Raw genomic sequence first — 27,842 nt, 5'->3', positions numbered from 1 at the left:
CATGATTGCACCCCATTTCACCTACCCTGGAGGTCACCACCTAAAAACACCGTCTACGAAGAAAGATAACTATGGGTGTTGAGCTAGAGCTGGTTGTTATAAAATTCTTTTTTCAGAGTTTTTCTTCTTCTTTATCTGCATCATATTCTGTGTTTATGCCATGCGATGAATTTCGTGTACCACAGAACTCAAGATGTGTCTCAGCATTGTAAACAGAAGGAACATGAATAGAAGCATCCTAAAACACAAACTACTTTTAATTAAGAATGTATGTGATCCCTTTTCATTGCGCCCGGTCCATATACAACCCCATGATTCAAGCAAGTCATAGCGCTTCCTCTGCCGTCTATGTGACCGACTTAAAGACTCCAAACTTCCCAAGTTAAACCAAATGCTTGCGTTCCCATCTTTATATGTCGTACTCTGCTCTATCATGAAACTGCGCCGTAAAACAAAATTGACAAAGTAAATCATAGCTTGCTCTTTGGAGCAGGGGCAATCTCGTTGACCACCGCCACCACCACACAAATATCGTCAACTTTGCCTCCGTGCCAGTTCTCATGGGGATAATATTTGTGAACTTCTTTGGCAAATGGGCCGTCGACCTTGGTGTTGATGCTGGCGCGCTTGGCAGCTGTCACAAGTTCGGTGGCGAGTGCGCTCTGGAGTGTTACTGTTCGCTTGCCCTCGGAGTTATCGGGAAGCTCGACCAGGGGTTCCAAAGACTCTGCCACACCAACACCACCAGCTTCAGTCATCACCCAAGCCCCCGAAGACACCAAGACTCGACTGGCAATACGGAGTATATCTTGGTTAAACAGGTTGTCCAAAACACCGTCGGTTGCGAGGACAATTATATCGCCATGGCGAAGTGCGTGTTGGGTAACGTCAGCGTCGCGGGGGAGGTCGCTTAGTTGAGCGCCACCAAAAGCTGCCATGCGAGCAGCAACACTAGGAGGTACAAGCGACAGTTGAAAAGGTGTGTTGAAGGCGTGGGTTTGAGGTTCCGAGTAAGTGTGAACACCGTTTAATCGTAGTTGCAGGAAGCCGGAATCACCCAGGTTCGCAACCTCCAAATTTCCGTCTGCTCCTGCAATGGCTACGCATGCTGTGCTTCCACCAGCGCGAAGGCTGCGATCGTTGCAGATCGCATCGTATCCCTTCTGCATCAATTGTCTAGCCGTCAAAGGGGGCTCCGAGCTGGTCTGATGTTCGTGGGCAGCTAATGCCATATAGTCGCAGAATCCGTGGGAAAAGTCAGCGGGGTCGACACCAGAGTCTACCCAGCCTCCGACGCCATCAGCAACGCCAAAGGCTACTGAGCCGGAATCGTTAACCCGGCTGACAAAGAAGGCATCGTGGCCAGACTCGGGACGGGCGGAAGGTCGTCGTCGGTTTCTTGGGGGCTGAATTCGATTGTATGGGTTGAAGTGAAAGACGTGGCTAGAAGGATCGTATGGTCTATCTTTGGCAATAAATGACGATGCGACATGGTAAGAGAATCGAGATGTATCGGGTGAGGTGGAGTAAAGTTTCGATCGCGAGCATGAGGTCATTGCGACATGATGTTGGGTTCGAAGTCGAGGGCAAGATTGATTCGAAACTGAAGCAATTAGAACCACGAATATCCAGGGATCACATATATGGCGCGACTAACATTTAGCAAGCGTTCGCCATGAAGCTGCAGCCAGTCGGTTGCAAGGTGCGGCCATGGAGGGCTAGAAGTGGATCGGGACGAGACGAGAATTGAAGGGAGTATTGGCGGTTTCGAGCGGTCAAACAGCGAATGATAACAATATTAATAACCAGTGAATTCGAGAACTGATCACAGAGAAACCATCTTTGCCAAGGAAATCGTAAGAGAAAAATTCAGTGTCATGAGAAGTGGGATCGCGAACGGAGAAACAAAGTTGTTGAGCGCCGATACACCAACTTGTTATCTAATCTTGTCCGGGGCCCCTCCAATCTTCTTTCTGTCAAAGTTTCCAGTGGAGAACCAATTCCTCGGAACAAAGACAGGGAATTAAGCACAGCCACATGCACAATTGATGAATTCAAGCCACCTAACAGTATGAAATATTTCGGAACCTCATCTCCGCAATTATTGATAACCGTTGATGATCCGAGATCGATCTCCATGAGTCACGTGTTTTCACGAGCCCGTTCCTGTCGATTCCGAGTGTATGAGAGCCGAAGTTGACAATCGCTAATTTCTGATTGGCCAGGGTGAAGCCGCAAGTCCCAGTGTAAACTGCAATAACCGAGGAAGGTTTGCCTTCCCAATACATGACGACGAGAATCCTCTGGCCGCCACCCTTTGAGAATATCGACAATTCAGCTCTAACGGAGGGGATTGTACGGCATTTCTTCCTGTCAATCGCCTGACTACAGCTCCAACTATATATCGCGAAGTTTGACTGTCCTTCTCCTCCGGTCCCAATCGCAATTGTAATTCGATTCGATCCACCATGGCTGCTCTTCGATCTTCCTCTCGCCTTGTTGGCGCCTTCTCAAGGTCGGCTGCCATCCGACCCGGCACTGTCTTCACTCGTTCTATGGCCTCCGTCAGCGAGCCTGCCAAGGAGCCCGAGTCAAAGATGAAGTCCTTCCAGATCTACCGATGGAACCCCGATACCCCCAGCGAGAAGCCCCGTCTCCAGACCTACACTCTGGATCTTAACAAGACTGGACCCATGATTCTCGATGCCCTTATCCGAATCAAGAACGAGCTCGACCCTACTCTGACCTTCCGACGAAGTTGCCGTGAGGGTATCTGTGGTAGCTGTGCCATGAACATCAACGGCCAGAACACCCTTGCCTGCTTGTGTACGACCCCTTGACCCGAGTCGCATGCGGCATATCACGACTACGAAAACAAAACGCTAATAAAGTACCTAGGCCGTATCCCTACCGAGGCTGCTTCCGACGTCAAGATCTACCCTCTTCCTCATACCTACGTCGTCAAGGACCTTGTCCCTGATCTGACGCACTTCTACAAGCAGTACAAGAGCATCAAGCCCTACCTCCAGCGCGACACCCCTGCCGAAGACGTACGACTTCTCTCTAACTTGCAGATACTCGCTTTTGCTGACCAAATTAATAGGGACGGGAGTACCGACAGACCAAGGAGGACCGACGCAAGCTCGACGGTCTTTACGAGTGCATTCTCTGCGCCTGCTGCTCTACTTCATGCCCATCTTACTGGTGGAACTCTGAGGAGTACCTTGGTCCCGCTATCCTGCTCCAGTCTTACCGATGGCTCGCCGATTCTCGTGACCAGCGTACCGCCGAGCGAAAGCAGAACCTCGAGAACTCAATGAGCTTGTACCGTTGCCACACTATCCTTAACTGTACCCGAGCTTGCCCCAAGGGTCTTAACCCCGGCAAGGCGATCGCCGAGATCAAGAAGCAGATGGCTTTCGGCAACTAAACGAATAAAACATAAGTTGTTGTAAAAACGAATGTAGCGAGCGAGGGGGAAGCGATCTGAAGGGTTATCGCAGATGAAAACTGCGAATGAGATTATTAGGACTTTAACCCTGTGTATATGCTAGATGAAAGGAGTTTCATGCTGTGTTCTGATAGCTAACTTGGCAATATTATTTTCTTGATCGTTCACTTTTAGCTTACCTGTTTCGATATAAGTTGTTCTTATGTTGGCCAAAGACTAACATTGAAGCTATTCTACCGATATACATACCGAAGTTGCAGCCGAACCGAGCCATGTCTGTCAATCAATATGACCTGGCCTACCCCCGATCGGCAACAGACCGACAGTTCCGATCAGGATTGCGACTCAAGGGAAGACAAATTGCGGATAGATTCTTCTATTTGGGGCCAAGGGATACTCGCAAATTGTGTCTATCAGAGACACATTACCTCATCCTTCTGCTCGTCTATTATCCTGATGTGGGGATAAGCTGGTCGATCCATCAACCCTGCAGACACTCACTCCATGATCGACTTGAACGGTGATCGGCACTTACAGGGGACCTGCATACCGTTGAGTGTCTTTTGACTTCCATCATCCAATGTAAGGGGCTGTCTTAAAGCAAAGGTTCTTTAATGTCAACGTTTTGAGCTTCGGGACGGTCCTCAGGGTGGCTGGTACTGGCGGTACATGTGCACAAGCAGAGCAGTCAAACAGTGTACATTGAGTTAATTGAACCGAGCCCAAGTGGCTTCGGAGATTTCTTACAAGCTTGAATCTGTATTGTCTTGCTTTGCACACTAGCCTAGGATTGCCGTGCGTCAAGGCATTAGAGACGTTGGCCGCTGGAAGCATAGGAGATGAAATTTAAGTCAATTTGCTACTAATCTATTTCACTTTTGAGTTAATATTTATGTTACCTATCGTCCATTCTGTTAGATATCTTTATTCAAAGCTTCTGACAATAACTAAATGATGGCCAACCACCCGGCTTCAAAAGAACCTGTTGTCGGCATGCTGATGACGTTTTTGTTGTCTCTATACGAGCTAAGACATGATGTTTCGAAACCCTCTCAAGTTAGATGCCTTGTTCAACGGCACTCAGCAGTACTGTTTCTGTGAGCATACCTAGGTACCTACCGTGTTGCTGATGTTTTACTCCTGCCTTCATATTGACCTGTGACGTTGCACGATCGCCATGTGTCTCGCAACTTCTATGATTGACAGGAGTTTATTGGATCTTTCTGAGCTGGGGAATGTGCGTGCCTCGTATATTGGCAGCTTTTCTCACCATTGAGTCTTGGTAGTCGATCACGCGTCAATGCGGTCAGCGAATGGTCCTTGCTTTCTCTCTCCTTCTTGATTTTGTTGCAATTTAATCTGGCATAAGTGTCGCTCTCGTTACACATATAAAGGCAAACACTCCTCCCAAAAGACCAACCGTTCATCAAATCATACAAAACACCGAACAACATCAAACTTCATCCATCGATAATCATGCTCTTCAAGTCCATCACTAGCGCTGTCACCCTCGCCGGGCTGGGCGCTGCGGCTCCTCTTAGTTCTGATCCTCCGTGTGCAACAATTTGCCAGGATGGCGTCAATGACTGTGGTGAACCATGGGGAGGGTAAGTATTAACCACCAACTATTGGTATTTACTTGAATCATATCGATACTAACTACGATTAGCTGCTGGGACATTTGCAAACCCGAGGAGTCTCCTACACTACCACTCTGCACATCAACTTATACGCCAATCATCCCTCCTATCACTCCCGATCCCACAATCACCCTTCCAGTTATTACTCCTGATCCAACTATTACTCTTCCGATTATCACTGGAGACGGGGAATTCACAACCGTCGTTCCTACCCCACGATTGGTCGATTAAATGTGCCCCCGGCTTTTCTTTATTGAACTGAGACTTGAAACTCTTTGGCTGTGGATAATGATTCTGTGGCAGGAAGGATGGCGATACTGAAGTTTGTCTATTTTTACGAGTGGGTGAGACTGCATGTATGTATAGAAGCACGATACTGTCACTCGGCTGTAATTTCGTTCTATATATACGTTGTTGTGACTCTCAAGTTCCCTGACCTGCTACCATAGCTAATAGTATGCATTGCCTGGCGTGCTTGGGCTCCGAGAATAGTCGTGCACCGTTCCAGGGAACGCACCAACCGGTGCTGAAGGTTCGCCCTTGATATCGTCATCTGAACTCAAGTCATCGACATATGCATCATCTTCCTCTGGTGGTGCGCGCATGCCTTCCAACACGTCTCTATCAAGTAAAGGGACTTCGTAAGGCTTGATTGTATGAATCTCTCGCCCTGTTGGCATCTTGCTGAGGAGGGTATTGATGGGAGGGACAACTTGTGTGTTCATCTGCAATAATATTAGTGTGTGTTTTGTTACGAAGACCAGGATAGCTTACAGTATCATTGACTTTGTTCCACTTGACGTCAAGCATCTCGAGAACTCTTATTTCCTCCAACTTGCCTGCATCACTTCCCCATGCCGCCTCTTTATCCACTCGCCGGTCTTCGCGCTTTTCTGAGATGTCTTTCTTTAATTTGCTAAAGCTGAGGCCCTTCTTACTGTGGTCTTTGGGCTCAACACCTAGTTCTGATAGACCAGCACGAACCCATCCAATGCCGTCCGCAACTTGGCCACCTAGCTCGGCATCAATTCCAAAGAAACGGCAGGCCCGAGCTCGACATGTTCGGCGGAGATCTTCTATGTATCTTAGAAGAGCGCTGTTGATTTTAAGGGATCCATTTCCAGCTGTGCTGAGTAAAGACGATGCTTTGGCTGCGTGTTCCGAGGCTGCTAGGCAAAGTCGAGCATATAGATGAGCGCGAACCTTTGGGATTTCAGGGGCCTTGAACATCCACTCTTTGTCGTTCTTGTTACGGTCTTGCGCAACTATTGCCGGGTATGGGTCGTCTTTGAGGACAGCGAGTAATGTGGCTTCAGCCAGGGCCAGAGAAGATAAGGCTCGAGCTGTCCCTTGGGAAACATCAGGACATGTCGGGCTGACTGTGGCATGCTCTCCTCGATTTGCAAGGTAGTCATATACCGAAGCAGCTTCAAGTAGAGATTTCGTTGCTGTTTGAATGGCGTTGGTTCTCTCTTGGGCCCCAAGGAACTCGCTACTAGTAGAGTAGAGAGGTTGTAAGGCGGACCGAGATGCTAGAACATGCGAGAAGCCTAATGTTGAGACCACAAACGCAATTTCATGTTCCAGAGATGAGATCTTAATTCTGGCCCTCTCGCGCCCTGGGACGACTTCGCCCGATAAGGTTGGCCTCCATTCAATGACTGGGGGAGTCTTGAGAGTAACAATTACCGTGCCCTTGTTGCTTAGACCTTCGTCCACTGCTAGCAGATAGGGAAGATAGCCATTAACACTCGACATCACAGTGTTCAGATTAGAGATTTGGGAGCTTGGGGGAAGTCTCTTGTGTTTCTTCAAGGCATCGCGTACTACCCCGCGATACATGCTCGCGTTGAGGGGCAGTGAAGGGTGAGAATCGGAGCTGAAGCTAGATGAGAAGGAGAAAGAGGAAGTTGTCGGGAGAATGAAAGGAAATGGCATTTTGAAAGGCGAGTGCTTTCACCCTGTTGTTGCTTATATTAAGATCCAACCAGAAAGTAGAGAAGATAGAAAGGTTCGTGACGCAACAGCTTGCCAAGCTCTCGGCTCCCATTTCCCAGCCGCCTGATGGCATCACCATACTGTGTTAATTGACATTATTGACACACTGTAAGAGTGACGTCGGGATCGGAAGCTCCTTTTCGGCCGATGTTGAATTAGAATCTCCACTAAAATTTCCGGGGTCGCTTGCGTGCATTGCATCTAAACTTAGAGCTTCGAAGCTCCACGCTCTCTCCTCATTCATCAACCAGAGAAGAGCTTTAACATTGTCGCTACAACAAATCCCGAGGCGACAATGGCTGTCCCTTCACCGTCACCTCGCAAGGCCCGTCGCAAGACTCCCAAGAAACCTGGCAATGGCAGTGGCAGCGATGTCAAGGAGAGGGCCCCTCGTTCAGAAGCCCTAGTAAGGGCGCCTGCGTTTCCTCTTGCGGCCTTTCTTTGGCCTGCGCGTACTTCGTTGTCGCAATGGGAGGTTCTACCCGTGATACTCATGGTCGTCGGTCTTTTTAGATGGGCTGCTGGTTTGTGGGGTTACTCTGGTAAGGATAAACACTTCTAGGGTATTTGCCCATCATGACACCTTTCGCTAATATGGAGCTTCTTTTCTAGGTTTCCGCAAACCGCCCATGTTCGGCGACTACGAAGCCCAGCGACACTGGATGGAGGTCACGACACAACTTCCCATCTCGCAATGGTATTTCCACGATCTTCAGTGGTGGGGTCTCGACTATCCTCCTCTCACTGCCTACCACAGCTGGGTTCTGGGCAAGCTTGGATCCTATATCGACCCTTCGTGGTTCGCGCTCTTCACCTCGCGAGGAAACCAGGACCCCGATCTTAAGATTTTTATGAGAGCAACTGTCATTGTGTCGGAGTACTTGATCTACATCCCGGCCGCGATTGTCTTTGTGCGACGATACAGCAGACTTCAGGGGGTTACCAACTGGACTGCATGGCTTGCACTCGTCGCGATCCTGATGCAGCCCGCCACGATTCTTATCGACCATGTCCACTTCCAGTACAACACCGTCATGCTCGGATTCGTCATGGCGAGCATGTCAAGTATGCTGGCCGAGCGATACAAGTGGGCTGCCGTCTTCTTCGTAGGCGCACTGGGATTTAAGCAAATGGCCCTGTACTACGCTTTCAGCGTCTTTTCCTATCTCCTTGGACGATGTGTTTTCCCTCGAATCGATCTTACGAGGCTCTTCGGTATTGCGCTTGTCACAGCCGTCTCTTTTGCCATTCTCATCTTACCTCTAATCCTCGGCACTTTCTACGACAAAACGCAGGGCATTGACGCACACGGAGGTTCCAAAGATTCTCCCTCTCTTCCTTTACTCCCTCAGCTTGTCGACATTCTTGACACCAATGCCTTTTACTGGCCGTACGTGGAACAGATGGTCCAGCTGGTCCACCGTGTCTTTCCGTTTGCTCGTGGCTTGTTTGAAGATAAAGTGGCTAACTTTTGGTGCGCCGCCAATGTTGTCATCAAGCTTCGACAGTGGCCGACGCCTCTTCTCCAAAAGGTAGCTCTCGGTGCTACGCTTGCTTCGATCATCCCCCCTAATGTCATCCTGTTCTTGCGACCCCGAAAGACAACCCTGCCTCTGGCTTTTGCTGCTACGGCCTGGGGATTCTTTCTGTTCAGCTACCAGGTTCACGAGAAGAGTGTTCTGCTCCCATTGATGCCCATGACTTTGCTCCTGGCTGGAAAGCAGGGCCTAAACAAGGATACTCGGGCCTGGGTGGGATTTGCTAACCTTTTGGGAGTCTGGACTATGTTCCCTTTGCTCAAGCGAGTTGATCTGAAGATTCCGTATGCAGTTCTGAGCCTTCTCTGGTCTTACCTACTCGGGCTTCCACCAACTTCCCTCGGCGCTTACTTCCAAGAGGGCCAGGCCGTCTGGGTCCAATGGGGTACAGCACTGCTGCACTGGGCATTCTATCTGGCCATGGGTGCGTGGCACGCCCTCGATGCCTTTGCGCCTCCTCCTGCTGACAAGCCTGACCTCTGGATCGTGGCGAATGTCGGCATTGGCGCTGCTGGATTTATCATCTGCTACCTGTGGTGCTTCTTCAAGCTTCTTCAGGAGAGCGATCTACTACCTGGGGGCTCATCAAGGAGTTCAGGTAAAAAGAACAAGACCTTATAGAGGTGGATTTTTTCTTTCGATAATAAATGCAATATTCTTCTTGATTTCTATATTGATCCTTTTCTATGCGATCACAATGACAAAGCTGGGTCCGTGCCTTGGAGTTGCAGAACGGAGGCCACGACCTTAAGCGATGGGGCTATCAGACGAACCCGCTTCTTTGAAGAATGATGTAGCTGTTGCCAGCTACGGTCCGTGGTACGCTGTGCTTAACCAGTCTGCAGGAACTAGTATCGTGCTATGTAGCACAAAATCTGAGATGTTAAAAAAGCTTCTGACACAAAGGGCCAGGGGATGGCAGCTGAAGCAGGCTCATGCCCATGGCACAAGAGGACGATAGTGTCTGGGTCCTGAGATACGACCTCTTCCTTCTCGTGATAAGGAGGCTTATGCTAGCCGCGTTCTCTTCTCTGACATGATGGCAAAAACTGGCTGAAGTACATTCTTTGCCACAATAGGTTGACTGAGATGCTTACTTGTCTGGCCTGTGAGTACCTATACAGGGGGTTTCTGTGTCGAGTATTACAAGGTGCTTGTAAACACTTGATACCAGTGGTCGGTTGGCGGATTTGTTTCTTGTTTTACCCGTTCCGATAGTCTGGATGAGAAAATTGCAGATCCGTTTATCGGTAACCAGATCTGTTGTGGAGGCTGGGTTTCCCGGTCTGAACTTTCACCGTCTTGTTGTGTCTTGTTCTGGATGAGCCAACGAGCCTCTCTGACTCAGGTGCAGGGCCAAACAGAGCCAGGACCGAATCGTGTCGCGGCAAGGTATACCCAGTCTTTTGGCTTACAAACATGTGAGTTACTGATGAAATCGCAAAAATGTTTCAAGACGTGGCAGGACGGCAATTTATTACGGAAGAGGCGAAGAGACTCTGCTAGTAGTTAGGCGGGAGAAGTCGTGGGCCCTGGGGGCCGAAGCTATAGAACAAGATTGACGATCTTGGGCCTAGTTCACGAAATATCGTGTGCTATATACTGAAGATCTGCATAGGATTTGGTATTGACTGCATACTCATACTACGCCTCAACTATCTATCGCGGCGTGGTTCCGGCCCCTCACAACTCCAAGGTGCTCAGTCTTGGGGCCTTCCCGATTGCGACAAGATATTCGCCGCTTGACGAGTAAAAAAGTGCGGAAAGCGAAGATACGAGTGGTCGAGTTGAAGGGGGGATGGGCATTTCTAGGCCGAGGGTTGTCCGGCTGGTTGTGTTGTCAGGTTGTCTCCTCCCAGCAAACAATCCCTGCCCTGCATTAAACGATCTGACATGCCGCAGCAGATGATTCGGCCTGAGCGTGTCTTCTTATTTACCAAGCCTATCATCAAATTGCCGAACCTCGGGTTTCGTCCTAAGTCTTCTCAAGACAAACCTGTCAAGGAAAAGGATCATGAAACGTGTCAGTCGAGGAAGGGGGTTGCAGCATCTCTGTCTTTGTTTGTGTCGTTCCTGGACTATTAGACGCGGGCTCGGCTGTGGCGTATAAGGCTGAGGAGGATTTTCGTTGTTAAAAAAGGTGTGTTGATTAGCCCAAAACGGGTCAACAACTCCGAGCGAGTCTTTTCTACGGATACTCAGCCTTCATTACGGGGCTGATGAGATTGAGAGGTGAAGGGAAGAAGAGGTGAGGTTGAATTTACGGGACTTCAGTTCACTAGCGTCCGTTGCTGCAGACCGAAGGATGCAACCCTCAAATTGCCAGCTTATTATGGATACTTGGGGCTGATGCTGACTGGCTGTATGGTAAGATCCCTGCAGTATGCTTGAGTAGTGCTTACTGTGCTGTGTTAGCACGAGCATGTACCATGTCTGTCTTGTTTAACCTCGACATAACTTGGCTAATAAGCTGACAGTGGAGATTGTCTGATCTGTACCTTCGTTCTACTCTGCTGTGCTGCAGCTTGTGGTTGTGGTGGTGGTGGGCAAAGTTTGGTGATCTGGTCTAAACTTAAGCATAGTACTCAACTCTATGTATATCCAGACCTTATACTGAATAACAAAGACACGACACAGAGCAACATATCAATGCTTCACATGAAACACGACTTGATTTATCAAGTGCTGCGATCACCAACAAGGCTGAGCTTGGTTCTGGGATTTCCCAAAGATGAGCGGGCTTAGAAATGCTTGGCTCCTTTGTTTGTACTGCCGTACCCATTTCAGTACATGCAAGTGCATCCATTGATGGTGTGCTGAACCGACCGAAAGCCTGAACACAAAAAAGCAACTCGCTCAGCCCCAAAAGCCAAGGGGTGGTCAGTATCCAGCCAGCCATAGCCCATGGCGTCTCTCATCCTACGAGCATGGATCCTTGAGGCTGTCGCCTATGACCCACCTCCAGTCCATCCTTTGTCTAGTCCGTTCCTTTATGTACGGATCCGCCGTTCAAGTGAAAGGTAAAAAGACGTGGGACCTCGTTACTCAGCTTCGTCCTCTCCGCCTGTTTCTCCTCTTTCTCTTCTCGTTCACCTCATTGCTGCATATTCAAACCTGGATTGAACTTGCTTGCTTCTTCCACAAGCTGTTTCTCATTCGGTGTTAGCCAGCTACTCACAATGGTGTCCAAGTCATTGATAGTCCTCGCGGCGGCTTTCGCTACAGTTTGGGCTCAGTCTACAGAAGATCCCACGGCAACGGCCGAGGAAACTGCCTCTGGAACTTCTACCGCTGCCGAGAAGACCCACACTATCAACGTCGGAGCTGTAAGTTGACCAGTAAAACATGTCATGTAAACATTGATGCTGACATGAAATAGTCTGGTCACAAATTCACACCTTCTGAGGTTGAGGCTGATGTTGGCGATATCATCGAATGGCGATTCTACCCCACTGACCATTGGGTCATCCGAGGAGACTACGATAACCCATGTATTCCCTACGAGTATATCGGCTACAACCGCAAGGGTTTCTCGAGCGGAACTCAAAAGGTCCAGGCCATTACCGACGATGTAAGTTGAGCGAGCCGTACAAGAAGCACATTCCAAGACAAATACTGACCACATGAATAGGCTCCTCGATTCCGAGTTCGCGTCAACGATACTGACCCTTTTGTCTTCTACTGTGGTGCTCCTGGATCATGTGTAAACTACCACATGATGGGTATTGTCAACCCTGTAAGTTTTGTCTCGCTCCTTCATGATCATCTCATCACTAACAGCACGATAGTCCAAGAACGAGACATTAAAGGGTCTTCTCGACAACGCAAAGGATGTCGACTATCAACTACGACCCGGTGACGAGTGGCCAAAGGAGCATGGTGACCCTTCTTCTACCGCAACCCCAGGCAAGGACGACGAGGATTCCGACAACAGTGACAGCGACAGTGGAAGTGGAAGCGGAAAGAAGTCCCTTTCAACCGGAGCTATTGCTGGTATCGCCGTTGGCGGTGCTGCCGTTCTTCTTCTTGCTGGTGCTCTTCTTTACCTTTGCGGACGACGAGGTGGTTTCGACAAGGCCTACCGCAAGAGCTTCCGCAGCAGCGCCATCCCTCCTGGCCCTCCCGTCGTCGAAAACCCTGTCTACTCGCCTCACCAGAGTGTCGCTGATCCTTGGGGTGGCCAGAAGAGCCCTGGTCTTGTTTCAACTCCTTACAGCCAGGCTCAGAGCCCTCCCATGAGCCCTCATCAATCACTTCCCTACGGTACTCACCCCGGCATGATGAACCCAGACGGAAGCCCCATGATGTACCAGGACGGCCAACAATACCAATACCAGTAGGTTTTATGCTACTTCTCATACGATATGCATTTGCTAACTTTAACAGTGACCACTACGCGCCTCCTCCCATGGCCGCTTCTCCTGTTCCTTCCCCCAAGCCTCAGGAGGTCGCCCCTGTTGAACTCCCTGGCTCTCCCGACCCAGGATATAACAACAACAACAATAACAACAACAACAACAACCACCAGCATTAAGAATTTCAACTGGTCTCCGTCCTAAGGAGTAGCGGTTTGCATATACGGAAAGAAAAATGCCAACGTGGCAGGTCGCACATATTATAGGTGGTTGCAGTTTACTTATACATAGGCGTTCAATGGGTGTGTCATGTTACACTGGAGTTCTATAAGGCAGGCATTTTTGTATTCCTATCAAATACGTTTTGAGTTTTTACGAAAACTCATATGTACTTGCTTCACGATATCAAAGGATTTATTTAATCTTATTAGCGACTTTGGGGGGAGCCTGTCAAGATTAAGGGGTTTCGATCCAGGTAAAACAATTTATTATTTATCAACTACAAGAACACATTAGAAGTTATGATAATGAATGTATTCACATGTGCAACAAACACTATGAACAAGGATGTGCAAGTTGAATGGCCGACAAAAAAAGGCCAACAGTTGACAGATGCATTATAAAATGATGTATGTAAAAAATCATGAGCCTCATCTCATCTCAAACAATCTCAAGTAAACGATGTTCGGCATTAGCAAGGGTTTGTGCTGATAATGCCTGCAGGGTCCAACTGAATAGGATCAACAGATGAACAAGGCGCATTCAGATTTACAGCTGAGATCAACCATCATGAAACGACAACGATCGACCCTCTTCGTTTCAAACTCAAAACTCAAGACCCAAGCTAATGCACTCGTCAATGATCAGCATATTTTGGCAGACACAGAACAACACAGACCAGAGTACAGCGGCAACTAATTTGAGACCGCGTGACCATCATACCTGCGTATTGCATGCAGGCCTAGGGTAACTCTGTCAGACCGAACAGTCATGTCCCAAACCTTTTTATGTGGGATACTGCCTCAAAACCCTAATTTCATTTGTAGTCAATCGGCTTGACCCCTCACAATAGTGACCAAGCCACTCCAGTGCTGCCCCTCGGAGACTTTGTAGCAAAGAGAGTCAAGGCGAGCACAAATCATTCACAAGGAAAACAAAATAATCGAAGAGCCGAACCGCCTTTTTTTTAATTTCCATAACCGTATGTTATCCCATCCTTAGAGAGACCCAATCCAGCCATGAGCGGCCAATCCATCCACGCAAAAGACATGTAAGAACTGGTGAACAACCCGTGCGTGGCATCTTCGAAATTCGTGAGGTATCGTTACTTTGCAAATCTCTGGGTAGAGATCGCTTAGTCGAAGAGACCGAAGCCCATATCCTCGTCGGACTCCTCCTTCTCCTCTTCCTTCTCCTCCTCCTTGGCCTCCTCGGCGGCACCACCAGCGGCGGCGGCACCACCAGCGGCAGCACCGGCACCACCAGAAGGAACGGAAGCAAGCTTCTCGGAACCCTCAGCGATGAGCTGCGAGAGTTTGTTAGCATCGTGTGTGTGACTGCGAAATATTTTGTAAAACGTACCTGCTGAATGTCCTTGCCCTCAAGCTCGGAAATCAGAGTATCCAAGCGACCAGAGTCAGCCTCAATGCCAACGGACTCAAGGACGGCCTTGATATCAGCGGCAGAGGGGGAGGTGTTGCCTCCAAGGCTGAGCAGAAGGTAAGCTGCGAGGTGCTTCATTTTGAATGTGGTTTCTGGTCGGGAGATGTTAGGTCCAAGTTCTTGTTGTGCGATTGGTGCTTTATAGAGACGATCGAAAACCGGAAGCAGGGTGGGTAACCAGGGTTTATGTACTCACGTTTAGAGTCGACGAGAACAAGAGAAATCAATCAATTTAACCGCAAGTTGGGCGGAGACTGAAACTTCGAGTTCGGTGGTGAAGGTTGTTCGGTATGACAAAAAGTAGAAAAGTTCGCGATCCAGCGACCGAAATATCTTTGTGGGCACTAGACGAAGAGTGGAAAGTTACCTTCACGTGATTCCTGGGCTTAACTGTCGCGGGGAATATCGGAAAAAGATTACTACGAATTCCGGTCTGCGCACCGCCACATTTGATACACGTGATCAACGCCGCGTTCAGTTTGTGGCGCTTTCCCTGATTCCATGTCCTCGCCCATAAAGTTGGCTATTGACTGATTCTTTACTCTTCACTAATTGCATGCTTTTCTCTTCCTTTTGTTCGTGATCGCCTGTATCTCAGGTGTTTCGGATCAAATTTTCGAGCGATTACGACCAAAAACAGGCCTTGTACCGATTCCGCGCCTCACGTCACCAGAAAGTCTTAAACTGAATGTTTGGAAGTCAAAGTGCCTGACGACAGACCAACAGCGAGCAAACCTTGACAGCCGCTCAATGACTCACAATCCACGACTGAGGCTACTTGCTCCTCTCTGGCTCTGAAGCCTGCTGTCCTCTTACAAACTTTATTCTTTGACTCATATCCGACACGATGCCTGTGAGTAACTGACCGGAAGCCAGACTTTATAACATCAGGAAAATATTGACCATGGTTCAGATTGGAGATCTCCTCGCCCAGATCAGTGGCGGTGACGAGGGGTCAGCCCCATCCACCACGCCGAGCCTACCTCGATCGAACACGTTACCAAAAAGGAAAGCAGACGATGATCCCCGATCGAGTATCTCAAAGGCGCCTCGAGTCACGACGTTGTCCAGTACCGTGGCACCACGAACAACACAATCTCCCACTACATCCTCCAAGCCAAGCCTCCCATCAAGGCCCTCCGACAGATCGACCCCATCGCAACGACCTTCAAATCTAACGAATGGTGCTACTAAACCCAACGTTCTGTCCTCCAAACCCATGAATGGAAACAACCGGGTATCTAAGCCTGCTGCCCCCAGCAGACCATCCCCCGGACCGTCAAGTGCACCCCCTGCGGCTCGCGGTGCTCCGCCAAAGAAAGGTTCCTTTGCTGAGATCCTTGCTCGAGCTCAGAAGGCTCAACAGGCAATGGGTCAGGTTGGCAAGATTCAGCACAAGAAGGTTGAGGGTGGAAACTTGAAGAAAGTCAGGGATGAGCCAGCCGCAAAGGCTGATTCCCGGGCCGCCAAAAACACGAAGCAACGCCCAAACACTGCTTCTACTCCTGCCCCTGCCCCTACTAACTATGCTGGTACAGCGAAACCAGGTCAGCGGAATGGAACCCCTCTGTCTGGGGCTGGAAGGGACTCGCGTGGTAGACCGATACCTCCAGCAAAACCAGAGCGAGGCAGGGTGCCTGGTGCCAAGGGCCCTGGAGGTAGGGCTGCACCACCTCAAGAAGAACCCAAGAAGGTGAAGAAGGCAGCTGCGGCCACGACTGGCTATACTGGTACCGCCAGACCCCGCCCAGGTGGCAATCCCTCCAAAAAGGAGACACCTCGTGGGGGAGCATTACTCAGTGCGCCACGAGCTCCTCGTCCCTCACATTCAAAGTCACGCTTCGAGGATGATTATGATGAGGACATGGATGACTTTATTGACTATGATGATGAAGATGACCAAGGTGGCCCACGATATGATTATGCGTCCGATGCGTCTTCAGACATGGAGGCAGGCTTGGACGATATCGATGGTGAAGAGCGACGAGCAGAGTTGATTGCTCGACGTGAAGACATTGAAGAGGAACGTCTCGAAAGAAAACTTAAGGCTGACAAGGAGGCTCGAAAGCGTCAAGCTCTTGACCAACTTCGTGCCAGTCGACGCTAATGAACGTATCAAATACCCTGCCTGATTGGCAATGTCCAAACCTTGACGATTTTGGTTACTGTCGCCGGTGCCCAGAACGCCGGACATGTCATAACCTCTTATCCCTATTCAGATGCTATTCAAAAGATCAACGCCATCTACCTTTTACTCAAACAATTTTTCACATGTGCGTAAGCAACGGACGAGGAGTTAGTTGGCACGAGGTGTTTTTATGAACTCGACTTTTTGTTTCACCTTCCGATTCGCATCCTTTTCCCACTCTTTACTTCTGCTTGTCTTTTGGGTTTTTGTTTGGGGCTACATTAGCGACGGAGTTTTCATCTACCCTCTCCCCCTTTTCTTTGTTTCACCGCTCTTGGGCGTGGCTGCATGCATGGTTTTGATTGTGGTTGGCGATTAGGACTGCCAAAAAAGTCTGTTGATTCTTTTCTCTTTGGTCAAGTCGATAACTGTAGATAAGCATGGATACACGCGGGCAACGCTTCAGAATGATATCGTTGTCTGCAAGTAATTTTAGAATCCTACGAGTTGCTACGGCATTTCATACTACATACATTTTGAAGTTTCAACTTTCTGACGTGATGCAACTGCAGATCTATGGTAAACTACCTATCTGGTGCAAGGGAATACAAAACCGCAACTTTGCGGACGGTCACTGCAACAACTTGTTTTGCACATATAAACAAATAATTTTAGGGGGTGCATAACAGACACAAGATGCAATTTTCCCATTCTAATTGTCTAGAACTTAGACACCCTCGATGCCCAATCATTTCAACGCCTTCATCAGTGAAATCCAGAAGCAATGCACCTTGAAGCGTCACTAACCAAAGCTCACCGGCCTATGTACCATACTCTTGACACCAGTCTTATGTAGGGGATCTGTCCGAGGGTGATTAAAAACACAAAAATCTCGACTCAAAATCGATGTAGTAATCATACAGACTTGAAGGAAAATCAGATATCAGTCTAGGACAACTATCCGTTTGAAAGAGGAGAAACCAGGCCACGGGCCGCCAAGAGACCGTACGTGACATCAAAAGAACGTTGCAGAAGACTGGAAATTAAGGCAGATCGTCACTCTTAGTCGACTTCCCATTAGTGCTCCCGTAAGGCCTCATAGTCCATCCTTGATAGGGCTTGACTCCCTGAGTGCTGTTACTGTTGGCACCAGGAACGGAAGATGGAGGTGGGTTATGACGAGGCAAGTTAGGCTCTCTTTTGATAGGGGGAGGAGGTAACGAAGCTGATGCAGCAGGAAGTAGACTTGGAGCGGGCGGGTGCGCCGGGAGATCGGGCTTGGCGGACTTCGCCTCTTTTTTCACCTCAGGATCTTCTGGCTGCATCAAACCCTTTTTGCGGAGGTACTGAATTGATTGAAGGACAGTAAGATCCTCTTGCTCCTTGTCGTTGAGGATCAGTCGTTGTTGAATAGTGAGGCGCCCGTTATTAGCCTCACGGTCCTTCATAGCCGCTTCTCGAGCCTCAGGATCATGGACGAAGCGACACTTGCCCTTCTTGCCGCATGTTCCACCAGTTGAATAATATTTGCAATGTTTGGAGACGTCGGCTTTCTTGGCCGGCGGTGGAGGCGGAGGAGCCACATGGGAACGAGTAGACATAACTTCTGGCTCGTCATCTGAAGACTCCTCAGACGGGTCTCGCATCTCATCACCTTCGTCGCCTTGTTCACGCTTTCGCTTAATAGACGATTCAACTTTACGCAGCTGTCGCCTAAGCTTGTCGGCCTGTTTTTCTAGCGAGGAAGCCTTGTCTTCGCCAGTTTGTGCCACCTCGGCAGTCTTTTTAGCCTCTACTCGGGCTTTTGTAGGGAAGTGCTTTTTCCTATCCGCCAAGAATGAGGCAACATCTTTGACACTGTAGTCGTTAGAAAAACATCAGCGATGAAAGAAAAGCTGCACTTACTTGAGTGTTTCCTGTCCTATCAGATCGGTCAGCACCTTCTCTTCCCCTTCATCATCTTCGGATTCTGAATCCATGCCAGGTGTCAAGCCCAAAGTGTTGGTCTTGCGCTTCTTCTTCTTTCCCAAGATGGGGGTTTCAGACTTGTGATTGGAATCGTTATGTCCATGCTTTTGATGACGCGACTTGTCGTTACCATGCTGACCCCCTCGGCCACGAGTGTTTCCATCTCGGAAACCACCCCGACCTCGGCGGTTCGTGTGGCCATAATAGCCATCCTGTTGGTGAGTAGGAGGCGGAGGAGGGCCAGGATACGCTGGATATTGAGGGGGAGGGTAATGAACTGCTCGGGGATCATGGGGATATGGTTGACCATAACCATTGGCTGGTGGCATGGCTTCATGCTCGTAACCAGGGCGTACATGTCCGACTAATGGAGGTTTTGGTCCATTACGATCATTGTAGCCTCCACGCGATCTTCCTCCGCCATAATGGCCTCCAGGCGGCTGTCCTCCAGCGTTCCACTGGGGTTGGTTTGGGGGAGGTGGCCCTTGGTAGGGGTAGGCTTGTGGTGCGCCATAAGGAGGCTGCTGTGGATATTGAGAAGGAGGGTATGGTTGGGCGGCGTAGTTGGAGTGATAGTTACTGGAAGGCATGGGGCCTTGTGCATGTCCATGAGGATGGCCATGCTCTGGACCCCATTGAGGCTGAGGGGGATAAGCAGGAGGGTGTGAAGCACCGTACGGAGGAGGATTGTGATGAGAAGGGTACGGCTGAGGCTGGCTGCCGTATTCGTAACGAGCCTGAGGCGAGCCGTGGTAGTCTCCGCGTCCACCGCCATAATGGCCGCCGCGTCCGCGAGCGTGATGTCCTCCTCGACCCTGACCGTTTTGGGGGTAAGATGGAGCTTGAGGACCGTAGCTTACAGGACCGCCAGAAGAAGCCGGAGGAGGTGGAGGTGGAGGACCGTAACTGTAGCCCGACATGGTGAAAGATATTGAGTGTAGGCGATCGCAGGTCGGGGATCCTCAAGGCAAGGTTGAGTTCAATGACCGGAGAATTCGAATGTTGAGTTACCGCTATAGTTAAAGGCTCTCGCCAATTTTCCGATTGATGAATAGCTTCGTAAATATTTCGGTCGTAATATTAAAAGTCAGATCGAGTTTTGGGAGTCGTCTAAAGCTTGGGGGATGCTGCAGCCAGAGAAAAGGATTTGATCTCAAAAGTATAAGTAAAGGAGATAAAAAAGGAGTTTTCAGTGGTGGTAGAGTGAATGACAATCTTAAAATCCTTGGGCAATTGAAATGGAAGGATCCGATAGACAGCAGTTACCTGTTGACGTTGCTGCTTTCCAAAAAAAAGAATGGAAGGCACGACAATCGTCAAAACAGAATAATAAAACACGGAAGGAGCTTGCTCTGCGGCTCCATGGAGCCTGTGACGAACTTCCCTGCACACCACAGTGGTCAAAGCGCTAGTACGTATCTAGCAGGCGGTGACTCAGTGTTGCCATCCTCTCAACTAGAAATAGCCTAGCGTCCCTGGCATTATTTTCTACCACGCCCAAGGTTCTTAGATGCTGGGAAACAGTTCGCGACTAAAGAGATTGGTGATTCGTCGTGGTCTTGCTGATTTCAACTTGTTCTCTTGACTCTTGTTCCGTTTTTCTATTGCCTCTTTACATTCATTCTCCGATACTGAGATCACAGTGGTCTAAACCGACTAGTGTCCTGAATCAAAATGTTCATCTTGGTAAGTTGTTTCCCCACCAAAGATCCTGTACGAAATCAAGACTCACAAGCTGTATAGACCAAGATCGCCGACTTGGTGCAAATTGCGCCGGAAGACTTTTCAAAGCGAAGCATTGATGCGATTGAAGACAACATCAACGCTAAATACTCTAATAAAGTGAGATTCACACGACAGCGTTTCTATATGAATTAATATTAAACTGAAGAAAATAGGTAATTCAGAAGATTGGTCTCTGCATCTGCTTGTATGATTTGCAGTGGGCGTCAGAAGGTCTCATCGGCCACGGCACTGGTCTAGTCAACGTAAATGGTTTGTTACAAGTCGTTCTACTCCAAAAGCAAGGCTAAGACGTACTTTCACAGCTGAATTTCGGATGGTCGTGTTCCGCGCTTTCAAGGGTGAAGTTATGATCGGCAGAATACGAAGTTCTACGCCTGCAGGAATCAACTTGCGAACAGACTTTTTCGACGATATTTTTGTGCCTTTTGAGGAGTTGCCCGAGGGCGCCGAGTAGTAAGTCATATGTTATTCACCACAAAAATAAAAGCTGACGTAGTGTAGCAACCACAGTGAACAACTCTGGATTTGGAATCTCGAGGAGGATCGCTTGTTCTACGATAACCATGAAATGGTTCGCTTCCAGGTTATCGACGAGGAGTGGCACGATCAAGCCCCCGCAGGACCAACCCAACCAGAGGATTCCCCTTTAAAAACACCGTATCGCATCAAGGCCAGCATGGCTGCTGAAGGACTTGGTGTCTGTCTCTGGTGGGATGGAGCATAATGACAATTAATGTACGAAAAGCTGGGAAAGAGAAAGGCCCCGAAAGATATGTCACCGCATTGTATTTGGCGTATATACGTTTGCTCGTTCTATGAATCTACGATTTGATACCCGCCAAAAGACGCTCCTCAACATTGTCCAAAACAGAGTAATGCTCAACAACGTTCAAGTTCTCAATCTCAGCGACGAATTGCTTGTGAGGGTCCTGGCCAGGGCCACCCATCATAGGGTTGGGCATCTGCTGGGCCTGCATTTGCTGGGCAACTTGACTGGCAGCTACGTTGTGTTAGACATTGATAACTCCGACTTGGACGTAAACACTTACCATTGTCGCTACCAAGAAGGAAGACGTAAACAAACTGGAGACCAAAAATACAGAGGAAGTACCAGCTGATGCTAGACATCCATCGGGGATCCATCTCTCGGGTCTGAACACCGGCCTGAAGCATGCTCTTGAACTTGATGGTAATTGGGAAAGGCAATTTCACTAATTTTGTTAGTCAAATCCAAAGCCAGCCTATCAATTGACTTACTAATAACATATCCACTAAAGAAGGCGTTGATCCAGCTCATGATGAGCGTGTTGGGAATGATCATGGCCATGTTGTTCTTCATCATGCCCATCATGCCATCCATAGCTCCAGGGTCAGACAGAGGGTTGGCAGGAGGTTGCCCCTTGCGATCGGGCTCCTTCAGATAAGTTCCAGCCTCGTAGTTGGTTGTAAGGATATCACGTCGGGATTCGAAAGCCTTCTGAGAGAGGACATGGTGGTTGGAACGGAGAGCTACACCACGAGCAAGAGAACGCTGCTCGCGCATGGCCTTCTCATCCTGCTTTTTGGGCGCAGTCGCCATAAGAACAGATACGTAGTGACGCAGGACACCAGTAAGGACCATGACGATGGTAATGGGGATAAGGATCCAGTAGCTATGAGCTCAAGTCAGTGAACTGGGTTGACAACGGATCGATCGGGCGCTGGCGTACAACAACTGGGGATCCCTATGAAGGGTCTGAACCGGAACTTGCACCATTTTTTCGATATTCCAAAACGTGCGATTGAATATATGGGAATGGCGAAGCTGATGTCGCGTTGTAATGAAGCTGTTGGAGATGTGAGGTTCAACGTCTCCAAATAGCCACGATTCAAGGTAGCCGGCGCCACATATTGGCGGAGCTCTCCATTGGTGGCGGTACACTAACGACCCTGGAGCAGCCACACTCCCCACTAAATGCTTGCTGTGTTTCTAGGTTAGCTCTTCCAAAGATGAAGGGACAGCTATCCACATGCTTCAGCCCCATGATAGATTTCCCCATGACAGTGAACTTTGATACGACGTACATACAGAGCGACAGCTTTCTTGACAACAAACCATATTAATCGAACTTCTTAACCTCGGAACTAATTCATCATGGCGAACGCCGCCGAAAAAGTTCCAGTTTACAACTTGGCGGGTAAGTTCCCAATGCATTGATTGATCTCTTATACGAGACAAGCTTCTGACACGGTGGCTCTTCGTGATACAGACCTCAAGAACACGTCTAACGATGCTATTCCCAACTACCTCAACTCTCTCAAATTCGAACAGTCTCATACGCTGACTGATGTTCGACTTGCCCTCGGCTTCAGCGCATTCGGTATCGCAGCCGCTTGTTTCGCTTGGGATTACAAGCTTGGCCATGAGACGACGAAACACTACACGGCTGCTGCTGTTGTACTCTATACTTTGATCAACACTGTCATGACACTATGGATCATGTTCAAGGAGAAGGATACTATTTACGAGGGAACCTCGCCCTCTGGAGAAAAGGTATGCCAAAACCGCTGGGTCCTAGTGTACATACCTCTAACATCTGTCTCAGATCTCTATTGCCAGCTCGACTAAGAAGAACGTCCCAATCTACAACCTCACCATTACCGTTACCGACAAGAACTTCAAGTCCAATGTGTACAAGGTTTCCAAGCCTTTCAGCGAGTGGTTCGACCAGACTGGCCAGTTTGTTGCCATTCCCTTCCAAGCAATGCTTGCCAATGCCGTGCCTGTGATAGGAAAGAGGGATCCCAAGCGCGTTACTGTTTCCAAGGAGCTTTTGGACGCTAGCCCTGATGTCCTCGATGCCATCCTGGCGGCTAACGCGACTGGTGCTGAGGCTGAGACCGCTGATGCAGCAGGTAAGAAGGCAAAGCGACGCAATGCTTAGAGAGCAGGGCGACGCAAGGTTCAGGAAAACAAATCAAGCAAGTCGTAGACCATGTGATGGGAAGGGCTATGTTCTTCACGGCGTTCATAGGAAATCATGTATTGATATCACATGTTGATAGGCTATCGCCAGCATTATGTTAAAGAATTGGTGACCCGGGCTTCAATTCAACCTGGTCAAGTATGTCACGCTGAGCTTTGCAGCTTTGTACAAAGTTTCATGTTATATGTCTTTTCCGACTATTTATGCTTCGCCAAAGGTACAAGACTTGATGATAATATCCCAAGTTGTATCTCCTGTCTAGAAAACTCCAAATTGTCTTACTTGAGATCCGCCCAGGCCGCTCTAGCCAACCGTGCTGTCTTCCTCACTTCTCGCACCCTGTGTCCACAGACCAATGTCAATTGCCGTTGTACTTGAGGCGCATGTGGTGTCAGATGCTGCGAGTCGTAAGTACGTGGCAGGCTTCCCACGATCTCTAGCGCAAGCTTGCCGCATGCACCTCCTATGTCAACATTCTCTGTTGCGGACTTGGGTGTGTGCGAGAACACGCTGCTGCAAATCTTGATGATGCTTCGGATATGGCCTTTGCCCTTTTCGGGAGCTTCTGCAAGAATATTCTTAATCACGTCAAGGGCAGCCTTAGTTTCAGGGCCAACGCCATTGCTCTGTGCAACGGCAATAGAGATTCTGAGAATACTGTCCGCGTCTGTTTCGTAAATAGCGAAGCTCATGTGCTTCACCATGAGCAAAACAGCAGTGCTGTAGCTGGCTTTGACTTGTTGGTCTTGGACATCGGCATCCTTTCCAGTAGCAGCTTGCAGCATAGGGTTGACTAGCTGGAAGAAGACCTTTTGTGTCCATAGAGGCTTGACTATGGCGTAATTCTCCTTCATCAGTATTCTTTGAGGAGCCACAATCATTTCAAGCCGGCGAGCAAGCTCAGCACCGGATTGAGGGTCTTTGGGTGAGTCCTTCACGACGTCAAGTAGTGTCTTGGCTTCTTTGCCGCTGTATCTTCGCACCATTCCTGCCACAAGAGCATAAACGGAAGTGATCTGTTCCAGATGGGAGCCTTCGTTTGTGGACGCCGGCGTTGTGAGCAGAGTCGAGGCGCGTTGCTCAAGAGCTGACACGAGACTTGGCAGACTCTCTATCTTGTATTTGTTTGCTAGGATAGTCAAGATCGAAAGTGTCACTGGTCTGCTGAAGTTCGTGTCTGCAGTGAATCCGCTAAGTATCAACTCCTGAGCGACCCCATTGTCGAACTATAATCATGTTAGCTGTTGGAAATACACCGGATGTAATGTGGTGAAACATACCAGGCGTGCAACTGCTGACGGTTGCAAAGCTTGCAGTACACCAAGGGATAGAACATTTGGTGCTTCTGATGCCAACCAAGTCCAAGATGAACTAATCTCTAGCACTTGCTGCTCATCGGGTTGTTTCTGGGGGATTGTAATAGAATCTTCTCGGAAGAGAGTAATTGCGAAATTCTCAGCCTGAAGTAATGTCTGCTGGGATTCACTGAGCTCGTGAATGATGAATCCTGCTAGAGTAGAGACAAGATGAAGATATTGGTGTCCAGCGACTTGATCGGCATTGGCGAAATCGTCACTCAAACTCAGAGCTTGTTTTCCTGTCTGGGGGTGAGTTTCGATGACCTTGGTTGCCTGTCGGTAGAGCTGCCTTGCAATAAATAGAGTGACCAACAAGAACTCGTTCCTGACCTCTGCGACGGATGCTGTTTGGGAAACCCGGCTATGATATTCTGTAGAAGACTCAGCTGACTTGCCTTCACCAAGCTGTCCCAGGCCAGTATATATGGAGCCAATAGTTTGCAAGGCCTCGCCTCCAATTGGGAGGTCCTTGTCAGGGTTGGTTACCAAGCAGGCATCGTTGAAATGACGAATGATGGATTGAACTATAGCAGCCAAAGCGCACCAGATCTGAGGATCTGACTTTGACTGGAGCGCATCAAAGAGCTCCGACAGGAACACACTAACAGAGTAGACGAAGTGGTCGAATCCATCTCGGGGCGTTGAAGGTAATTCTGAAGAGCCTACAAAGGCAATGAGACCACCAAGGGTCGTCACTGTCTCAACCACCTCAGCTGTTCCGGCATTTTGTCTAGCAGTGCGAATGATGGTCATGCTTTCATCCACAATACCATCGAATCCGCGAGGGAATAAGCGAATTGCTCGTTGAAGTGCCTTGGCTGTATCATTAATAAGTTCGTCGCCTCCCGCTGATCGAGGATACTCTGGTCCTGATCTCTTGAGGATCGCAAAGAGAGACTCGCAAATTTCCGAGCACGTCTCCTCGGGCAATAGTCGTTCGGAAATAGTGCTCGCACCACTAATTGACGGATCTGAGGATTTAGCAGGCCGTTGGCATACCAGAGCTCCAGCACCTTGAACTGCCTGGGTCGCAAGCTTCAAATCGTCGTACGAGGCATCTTGTTTGGAACCGAGTCCAACTGCACTCCTGTAAACTTCATTGTAGAGAGACTTGAAGAACCCATCAATGGCTGCGAAATCTTCTCGATCCTCGGCGGTCATGTTGGAGTCTGTGAGAAGCAGTCGGGTTTCTAGTATAACGTGCAGGACTTTGTGGAGGTCCTGACTATGGACAGGCGCCTTGGGATGTCGCAGGTTCTCTTTAATATGCGTGAGAACAGGAGCTGCCATCAATACGAATGCGCTTGGTTTGGAGCTTAAGATACTTATCATGAGCCGACCAGAGGATGCAGCGTACATGGTTGTTGCTAGATCTGGGACGCAGTCTCGAGTAACAGAAAGCGTATGATCACGGAGGTCATCACCAGTGAGTCTTTGAGTAAGGGACTTCAAGACTTCCAGTGTACCCCAGATAGTATCTTCAATCTCACCATTTCGAACCTCGTACTTCAAGCTGCCCCAGATTTGACTGGCATAAGGAGCAATTGACTTCTGAGGATAGCTGTACTCGTCCAAGCATGCTTGCAAAGTTTTCAGGATATCAAGCTAAAGGTGTTAGCTTCTGCTTTCTCAAGTAAGAAGGAATTATGCGTTTACTCACCTTGACGTTGACAGTAACAGCATCGCCCTGGTCAAGCTTGCCCAGCAGAAAAGGGAAGATCTTATCAGCTAGCTGGCGGGTTGCCGAGAAACATTTTCTTAGCTGTAGCTTTAGCTCTTCAGGGGTGATTGCAACCTGGGATGCTCTGGGGAGCGAGATCGGGAAGTATGGTTTGAACACTCCATAGACCTCCTCCAAGACGTCTTGTGAGACTGTGTATTCTGACATGAATAATCTGAGAATGCCAAACCAGACCATCAAACATTCAGGGTCTCGCTCATTTCGGCAAAGCTGTACCAAGTCGAGCATGAAACCAGCAGAGGAGCCATGTGTGTTTTGCAAATCATTAGCCACTCCAGGAGTTGTCATGAGCAGCCTTATGAGTTCGTAAATCTCAAGTCGAGTCTTGGCTACTTGTCGTGGGAAGTCGTCCTTCAGGGAACAGATTTTCTGAATGATCTCGTGCCCCATATGGCGTTGAAAGGACTTCATGACGACTATCCTGGATAGAGCGGTTGCCGAAGGCATGATGCCAGCTTTGTGATCAACCTCAAACATGGCGCCAAAGAAGCTAACTAGTAGCTTTACTGTACTCATATTAGGCGGGAGTTGAGTTGTGCCACGGGAGTTGGCTTACCTTGACTGGGTTTTAGGACATCCTGGGCCACAAAGTCCAACGTTCTAGACAAGAATTCGAGAGCTATCACAATTAGAAAAGGAGGTCCCTGAATCACGATACAGGCCGAGACTTACCTTTGGCTCTGGCAGTCCAGTCTGGTGTCTCGTTTTCGGCCTGATTGCCACCTCCTGGCATCCATGGTTGCACGGCCTCGACCCATCTTGCCAACGGATTGGTATTGGCAGGGGCAGTCTGGATTTCTAGATAAGTTAGTTGAGTTCTGAAAAACATAAAGCTTTCATTTATAAGATACCTTTGGCGGCATTTTGAGCTATCGCTGTTTGTTGCCCCTCATTATCGGCAAGAACAAATTCTATAGCCCATTGCCTAAAGTCGGCCATGATGCGCACTGTTAGAGATTTCCAAGCCTCTAGATTGTACAAGAGACTCTATCAAGTCGAAAAATAGTTTGACACTTTACAACTTGAACAGGAAAGCCGATAGCCCTTGCCCCTCGAGTTTGCGATGCGATGCGATCGAGCGCAAGCGGCAGAAACTCAATGCCCACCAAAAGCGGTGTCTTTGGCGGGGTAGTTTAGGTATTTGTTGCTTGAGATAGAAGAACTAGGGAGTTGTGATGGTTTCCAGATTTGATAGATTTGTGCATCGAGTTTTCAGATAGTAAATAGTAGTCTTATTAGATTGGTCCAATTGCTGCAGTCCTCTTTGTCATCATACACTGATAGATCTCAG

The 27,842-nt window shown here is 48.9% G+C and overlaps 13 protein-coding genes across 13 annotated transcripts; 7 read left to right on the top strand and 6 right to left on the bottom strand.

Moving 5' to 3' along the window:
* Positions 1-58: 58 nt before the first annotated feature.
* Positions 59-1,979, bottom strand: EDB82DRAFT_512344 (phosphatase 2C-like domain-containing protein). Its single transcript, XM_025737369.2, has 2 exons — positions 1,658-1,979; positions 59-1,603 (listed from the first exon to the last, which is right to left on the bottom strand). Exons 1-2 carry the CDS (start codon positions 1,710-1,712, stop codon positions 471-473), a joined length of 1,188 nt encoding a protein of 395 aa, XP_025592237.1. The 5' UTR covers positions 1,713-1,979; the 3' UTR covers positions 59-470.
* A 399-nt stretch (positions 1,980-2,378) lies between these two features.
* On the top strand, positions 2,379-3,577 carry EDB82DRAFT_295884 (alpha-helical ferredoxin). The gene is made up of 3 exons (XM_025737368.2): positions 2,379-2,826; positions 2,899-3,050; positions 3,104-3,577. The coding sequence occupies exons 1-3, from the start codon at positions 2,469-2,471 to the stop codon at positions 3,428-3,430; spliced, it is 837 nt and encodes a 278-aa protein (XP_025592236.1). The 5' UTR covers positions 2,379-2,468; the 3' UTR covers positions 3,431-3,577.
* Positions 3,578-4,927: 1,350 nt separating this feature from the next.
* EDB82DRAFT_529088 (uncharacterized protein) lies at positions 4,928-5,322 on the top strand (the record flags this gene model as incomplete). Its single annotated transcript, XM_025737367.1, has 2 exons — positions 4,928-5,058; positions 5,121-5,322. The coding sequence occupies 2 exons, from the start codon at positions 4,928-4,930 to the stop codon at positions 5,320-5,322; spliced, it is 333 nt and encodes a 110-aa protein (XP_025592235.1).
* Positions 5,323-5,540: 218 nt separating this feature from the next.
* EDB82DRAFT_479718 (uncharacterized protein) lies at positions 5,541-7,029 on the bottom strand (the record flags this gene model as incomplete). The annotated part of the gene is made up of 2 exons (XM_025737366.1): positions 5,541-5,816; positions 5,866-7,029. 2 exons carry the CDS (start codon positions 7,027-7,029, stop codon positions 5,541-5,543), a joined length of 1,440 nt encoding a protein of 479 aa, XP_025592234.1.
* An 84-nt stretch (positions 7,030-7,113) lies between these two features.
* EDB82DRAFT_512336 (ALG6, ALG8 glycosyltransferase family-domain-containing protein) lies at positions 7,114-9,282 on the top strand. The gene is made up of 2 exons (XM_025737365.2): positions 7,114-7,631; positions 7,702-9,282. Exons 1-2 carry the CDS (start codon positions 7,385-7,387, stop codon positions 9,246-9,248), a joined length of 1,794 nt encoding a protein of 597 aa, XP_025592233.1. The 5' UTR covers positions 7,114-7,384; the 3' UTR covers positions 9,249-9,282.
* Positions 9,283-11,806: 2,524 nt separating this feature from the next.
* Positions 11,807-13,161, top strand: EDB82DRAFT_529085 (uncharacterized protein; the record flags this gene model as incomplete). The annotated part of the gene is made up of 5 exons (XM_025737363.1): positions 11,807-11,953; positions 12,007-12,198; positions 12,259-12,363; positions 12,416-12,963; positions 13,014-13,161. The coding sequence occupies 5 exons, from the start codon at positions 11,807-11,809 to the stop codon at positions 13,159-13,161; spliced, it is 1,140 nt and encodes a 379-aa protein (XP_025592232.1).
* Positions 13,162-14,336: 1,175 nt separating this feature from the next.
* On the bottom strand, positions 14,337-14,722 carry EDB82DRAFT_529084 (ribosomal protein P2; the record flags this gene model as incomplete). Its single annotated transcript, XM_025737362.1, has 2 exons — positions 14,337-14,507; positions 14,564-14,722. 2 exons carry the CDS (start codon positions 14,720-14,722, stop codon positions 14,337-14,339), a joined length of 330 nt encoding a protein of 109 aa, XP_025592231.1.
* Positions 14,723-15,491: 769 nt separating this feature from the next.
* EDB82DRAFT_479714 (uncharacterized protein) lies at positions 15,492-16,751 on the top strand (the record flags this gene model as incomplete). The annotated part of the gene is made up of 2 exons (XM_025737361.1): positions 15,492-15,497; positions 15,558-16,751. 2 exons carry the CDS (start codon positions 15,492-15,494, stop codon positions 16,749-16,751), a joined length of 1,200 nt encoding a protein of 399 aa, XP_025592230.1.
* Positions 16,752-17,606: 855 nt separating this feature from the next.
* Positions 17,607-19,755, bottom strand: EDB82DRAFT_295493 (uncharacterized protein). The gene is made up of 3 exons (XM_025737360.2): positions 18,678-19,755; positions 17,694-18,629; positions 17,607-17,633 (listed from the first exon to the last, which is right to left on the bottom strand). Exons 1-2 carry the CDS (start codon positions 19,658-19,660, stop codon positions 17,816-17,818), a joined length of 1,797 nt encoding a protein of 598 aa, XP_025592229.1. The 5' UTR covers positions 19,661-19,755; the 3' UTR covers positions 17,607-17,633; positions 17,694-17,815.
* A 659-nt stretch (positions 19,756-20,414) lies between these two features.
* On the top strand, positions 20,415-21,210 carry EDB82DRAFT_479712 (RNA polymerase III subunit Rpc25-domain-containing protein; the record flags this gene model as incomplete). The annotated part of the gene is made up of 5 exons (XM_025737359.1): positions 20,415-20,426; positions 20,484-20,582; positions 20,639-20,735; positions 20,789-20,939; positions 20,988-21,210. 5 exons carry the CDS (start codon positions 20,415-20,417, stop codon positions 21,208-21,210), a joined length of 582 nt encoding a protein of 193 aa, XP_025592228.1.
* On the bottom strand, positions 21,125-22,329 carry EDB82DRAFT_295433 (integral membrane protein DUF106-domain-containing protein). Its single transcript, XM_025737358.2, has 4 exons — positions 22,196-22,329; positions 21,744-22,138; positions 21,536-21,697; positions 21,125-21,486 (listed from the first exon to the last, which is right to left on the bottom strand). Exons 1-4 carry the CDS (start codon positions 22,240-22,242, stop codon positions 21,308-21,310), a joined length of 783 nt encoding a protein of 260 aa, XP_025592227.1. The 5' UTR covers positions 22,243-22,329; the 3' UTR covers positions 21,125-21,307.
* A 137-nt stretch (positions 22,330-22,466) lies between these two features.
* EDB82DRAFT_512316 (microsomal signal peptidase 25 kDa subunit-domain-containing protein) lies at positions 22,467-23,615 on the top strand. Its single transcript, XM_065608919.1, has 3 exons — positions 22,467-22,663; positions 22,736-23,019; positions 23,072-23,615. The coding sequence occupies exons 1-3, from the start codon at positions 22,621-22,623 to the stop codon at positions 23,408-23,410; spliced, it is 666 nt and encodes a 221-aa protein (XP_065463238.1). The 5' UTR covers positions 22,467-22,620; the 3' UTR covers positions 23,411-23,615.
* EDB82DRAFT_295395 (Dos2-interacting transcription regulator of RNA-Pol-II-domain-containing protein) lies at positions 23,531-27,792 on the bottom strand. Its single transcript, XM_025737356.2, has 6 exons — positions 27,403-27,792; positions 27,224-27,349; positions 27,108-27,170; positions 26,471-27,057; positions 24,733-26,415; positions 23,531-24,678 (listed from the first exon to the last, which is right to left on the bottom strand). Exons 1-6 carry the CDS (start codon positions 27,488-27,490, stop codon positions 23,731-23,733), a joined length of 3,495 nt encoding a protein of 1,164 aa, XP_025592225.1. The 5' UTR covers positions 27,491-27,792; the 3' UTR covers positions 23,531-23,730.
* Between the last annotated feature and the right edge of the window lie 50 nt (positions 27,793-27,842).

Source organism: Fusarium venenatum (assembly GCF_020744135.1).
Source record: "Fusarium venenatum strain MPI-CAGE-CH-0201 chromosome Unknown EDB82scaffold_4, whole genome shotgun sequence".
In the NCBI taxonomy this organism is placed as follows: Eukaryota; Fungi; Ascomycota; class Sordariomycetes; order Hypocreales; family Nectriaceae; genus Fusarium; species Fusarium venenatum.
This window is presented reverse-complemented; position numbering and strand designations above follow the sequence as displayed.

Excerpts from the sequence above, each read along its gene's own strand:
- EDB82DRAFT_512344 (XM_025737369.2), bottom strand. The coding sequence starts at position 1,712 with ATGGCCGCACCTTGCAACCGACTGGCTGCAGCTTCATGGCGAACGCTT. Across the intron at positions 1,604-1,657 it reads ATGGCGAACGCTTGCTAAAT|TTTCGAATCAATCTTGCCCT; the intron begins GTTAGTCGCGCC and ends TAATTGCTTCAG.
- EDB82DRAFT_295884 (XM_025737368.2), top strand. The coding sequence starts at position 2,469 with ATGGCTGCTCTTCGATCTTCCTCTCGCCTTGTTGGCGCCTTCTCAAGG. Across the intron at positions 2,827-2,898 it reads GAACACCCTTGCCTGCTTGT|GCCGTATCCCTACCGAGGCT; the intron begins GTACGACCCCTT and ends TAAAGTACCTAG. Across the intron at positions 3,051-3,103 it reads GCGACACCCCTGCCGAAGAC|GGACGGGAGTACCGACAGAC; the intron begins GTACGACTTCTC and ends CCAAATTAATAG.
- EDB82DRAFT_512336 (XM_025737365.2), top strand. The coding sequence starts at position 7,385 with ATGGCTGTCCCTTCACCGTCACCTCGCAAGGCCCGTCGCAAGACTCCC. Across the intron at positions 7,632-7,701 it reads TGGTTTGTGGGGTTACTCTG|GTTTCCGCAAACCGCCCATG; the intron begins GTAAGGATAAAC and ends CTTCTTTTCTAG.
- EDB82DRAFT_295493 (XM_025737360.2), bottom strand. The coding sequence starts at position 19,660 with ATGTCGGGCTACAGTTACGGTCCTCCACCTCCACCTCCTCCGGCTTCT. Across the intron at positions 18,630-18,677 it reads ATAGGACAGGAAACACTCAA|TGTCAAAGATGTTGCCTCAT; the intron begins GTAAGTGCAGCT and ends TAACGACTACAG.
- EDB82DRAFT_295433 (XM_025737358.2), bottom strand. The coding sequence starts at position 22,242 with ATGGTGCAAGTTCCGGTTCAGACCCTTCATAGGGATCCCCAGTTGTT. Across the intron at positions 21,698-21,743 it reads CTTTAGTGGATATGTTATTA|TGAAATTGCCTTTCCCAATT; the intron begins GTAAGTCAATTG and ends TAACAAAATTAG. Across the intron at positions 21,487-21,535 it reads CCTTCTTGGTAGCGACAATG|CTGCCAGTCAAGTTGCCCAG; the intron begins GTAAGTGTTTAC and ends AACACAACGTAG.
- EDB82DRAFT_512316 (XM_065608919.1), top strand. The coding sequence starts at position 22,621 with ATGGCGAACGCCGCCGAAAAAGTTCCAGTTTACAACTTGGCGG. Across the intron at positions 22,664-22,735 it reads TCCAGTTTACAACTTGGCGG|ACCTCAAGAACACGTCTAAC; the intron begins GTAAGTTCCCAA and ends TTCGTGATACAG. Across the intron at positions 23,020-23,071 it reads CCTCGCCCTCTGGAGAAAAG|ATCTCTATTGCCAGCTCGAC; the intron begins GTATGCCAAAAC and ends CATCTGTCTCAG.
- EDB82DRAFT_295395 (XM_025737356.2), bottom strand. The coding sequence starts at position 27,490 with ATGGCCGACTTTAGGCAATGGGCTATAGAATTTGTTCTTGCCGATAAT. Across the intron at positions 27,058-27,107 it reads TGTCCTAAAACCCAGTCAAG|TAAAGCTACTAGTTAGCTTC; the intron begins GTAAGCCAACTC and ends ATATGAGTACAG. Across the intron at positions 26,416-26,470 it reads CTGTTACTGTCAACGTCAAG|CTTGATATCCTGAAAACTTT; the intron begins GTGAGTAAACGC and ends TAACACCTTTAG.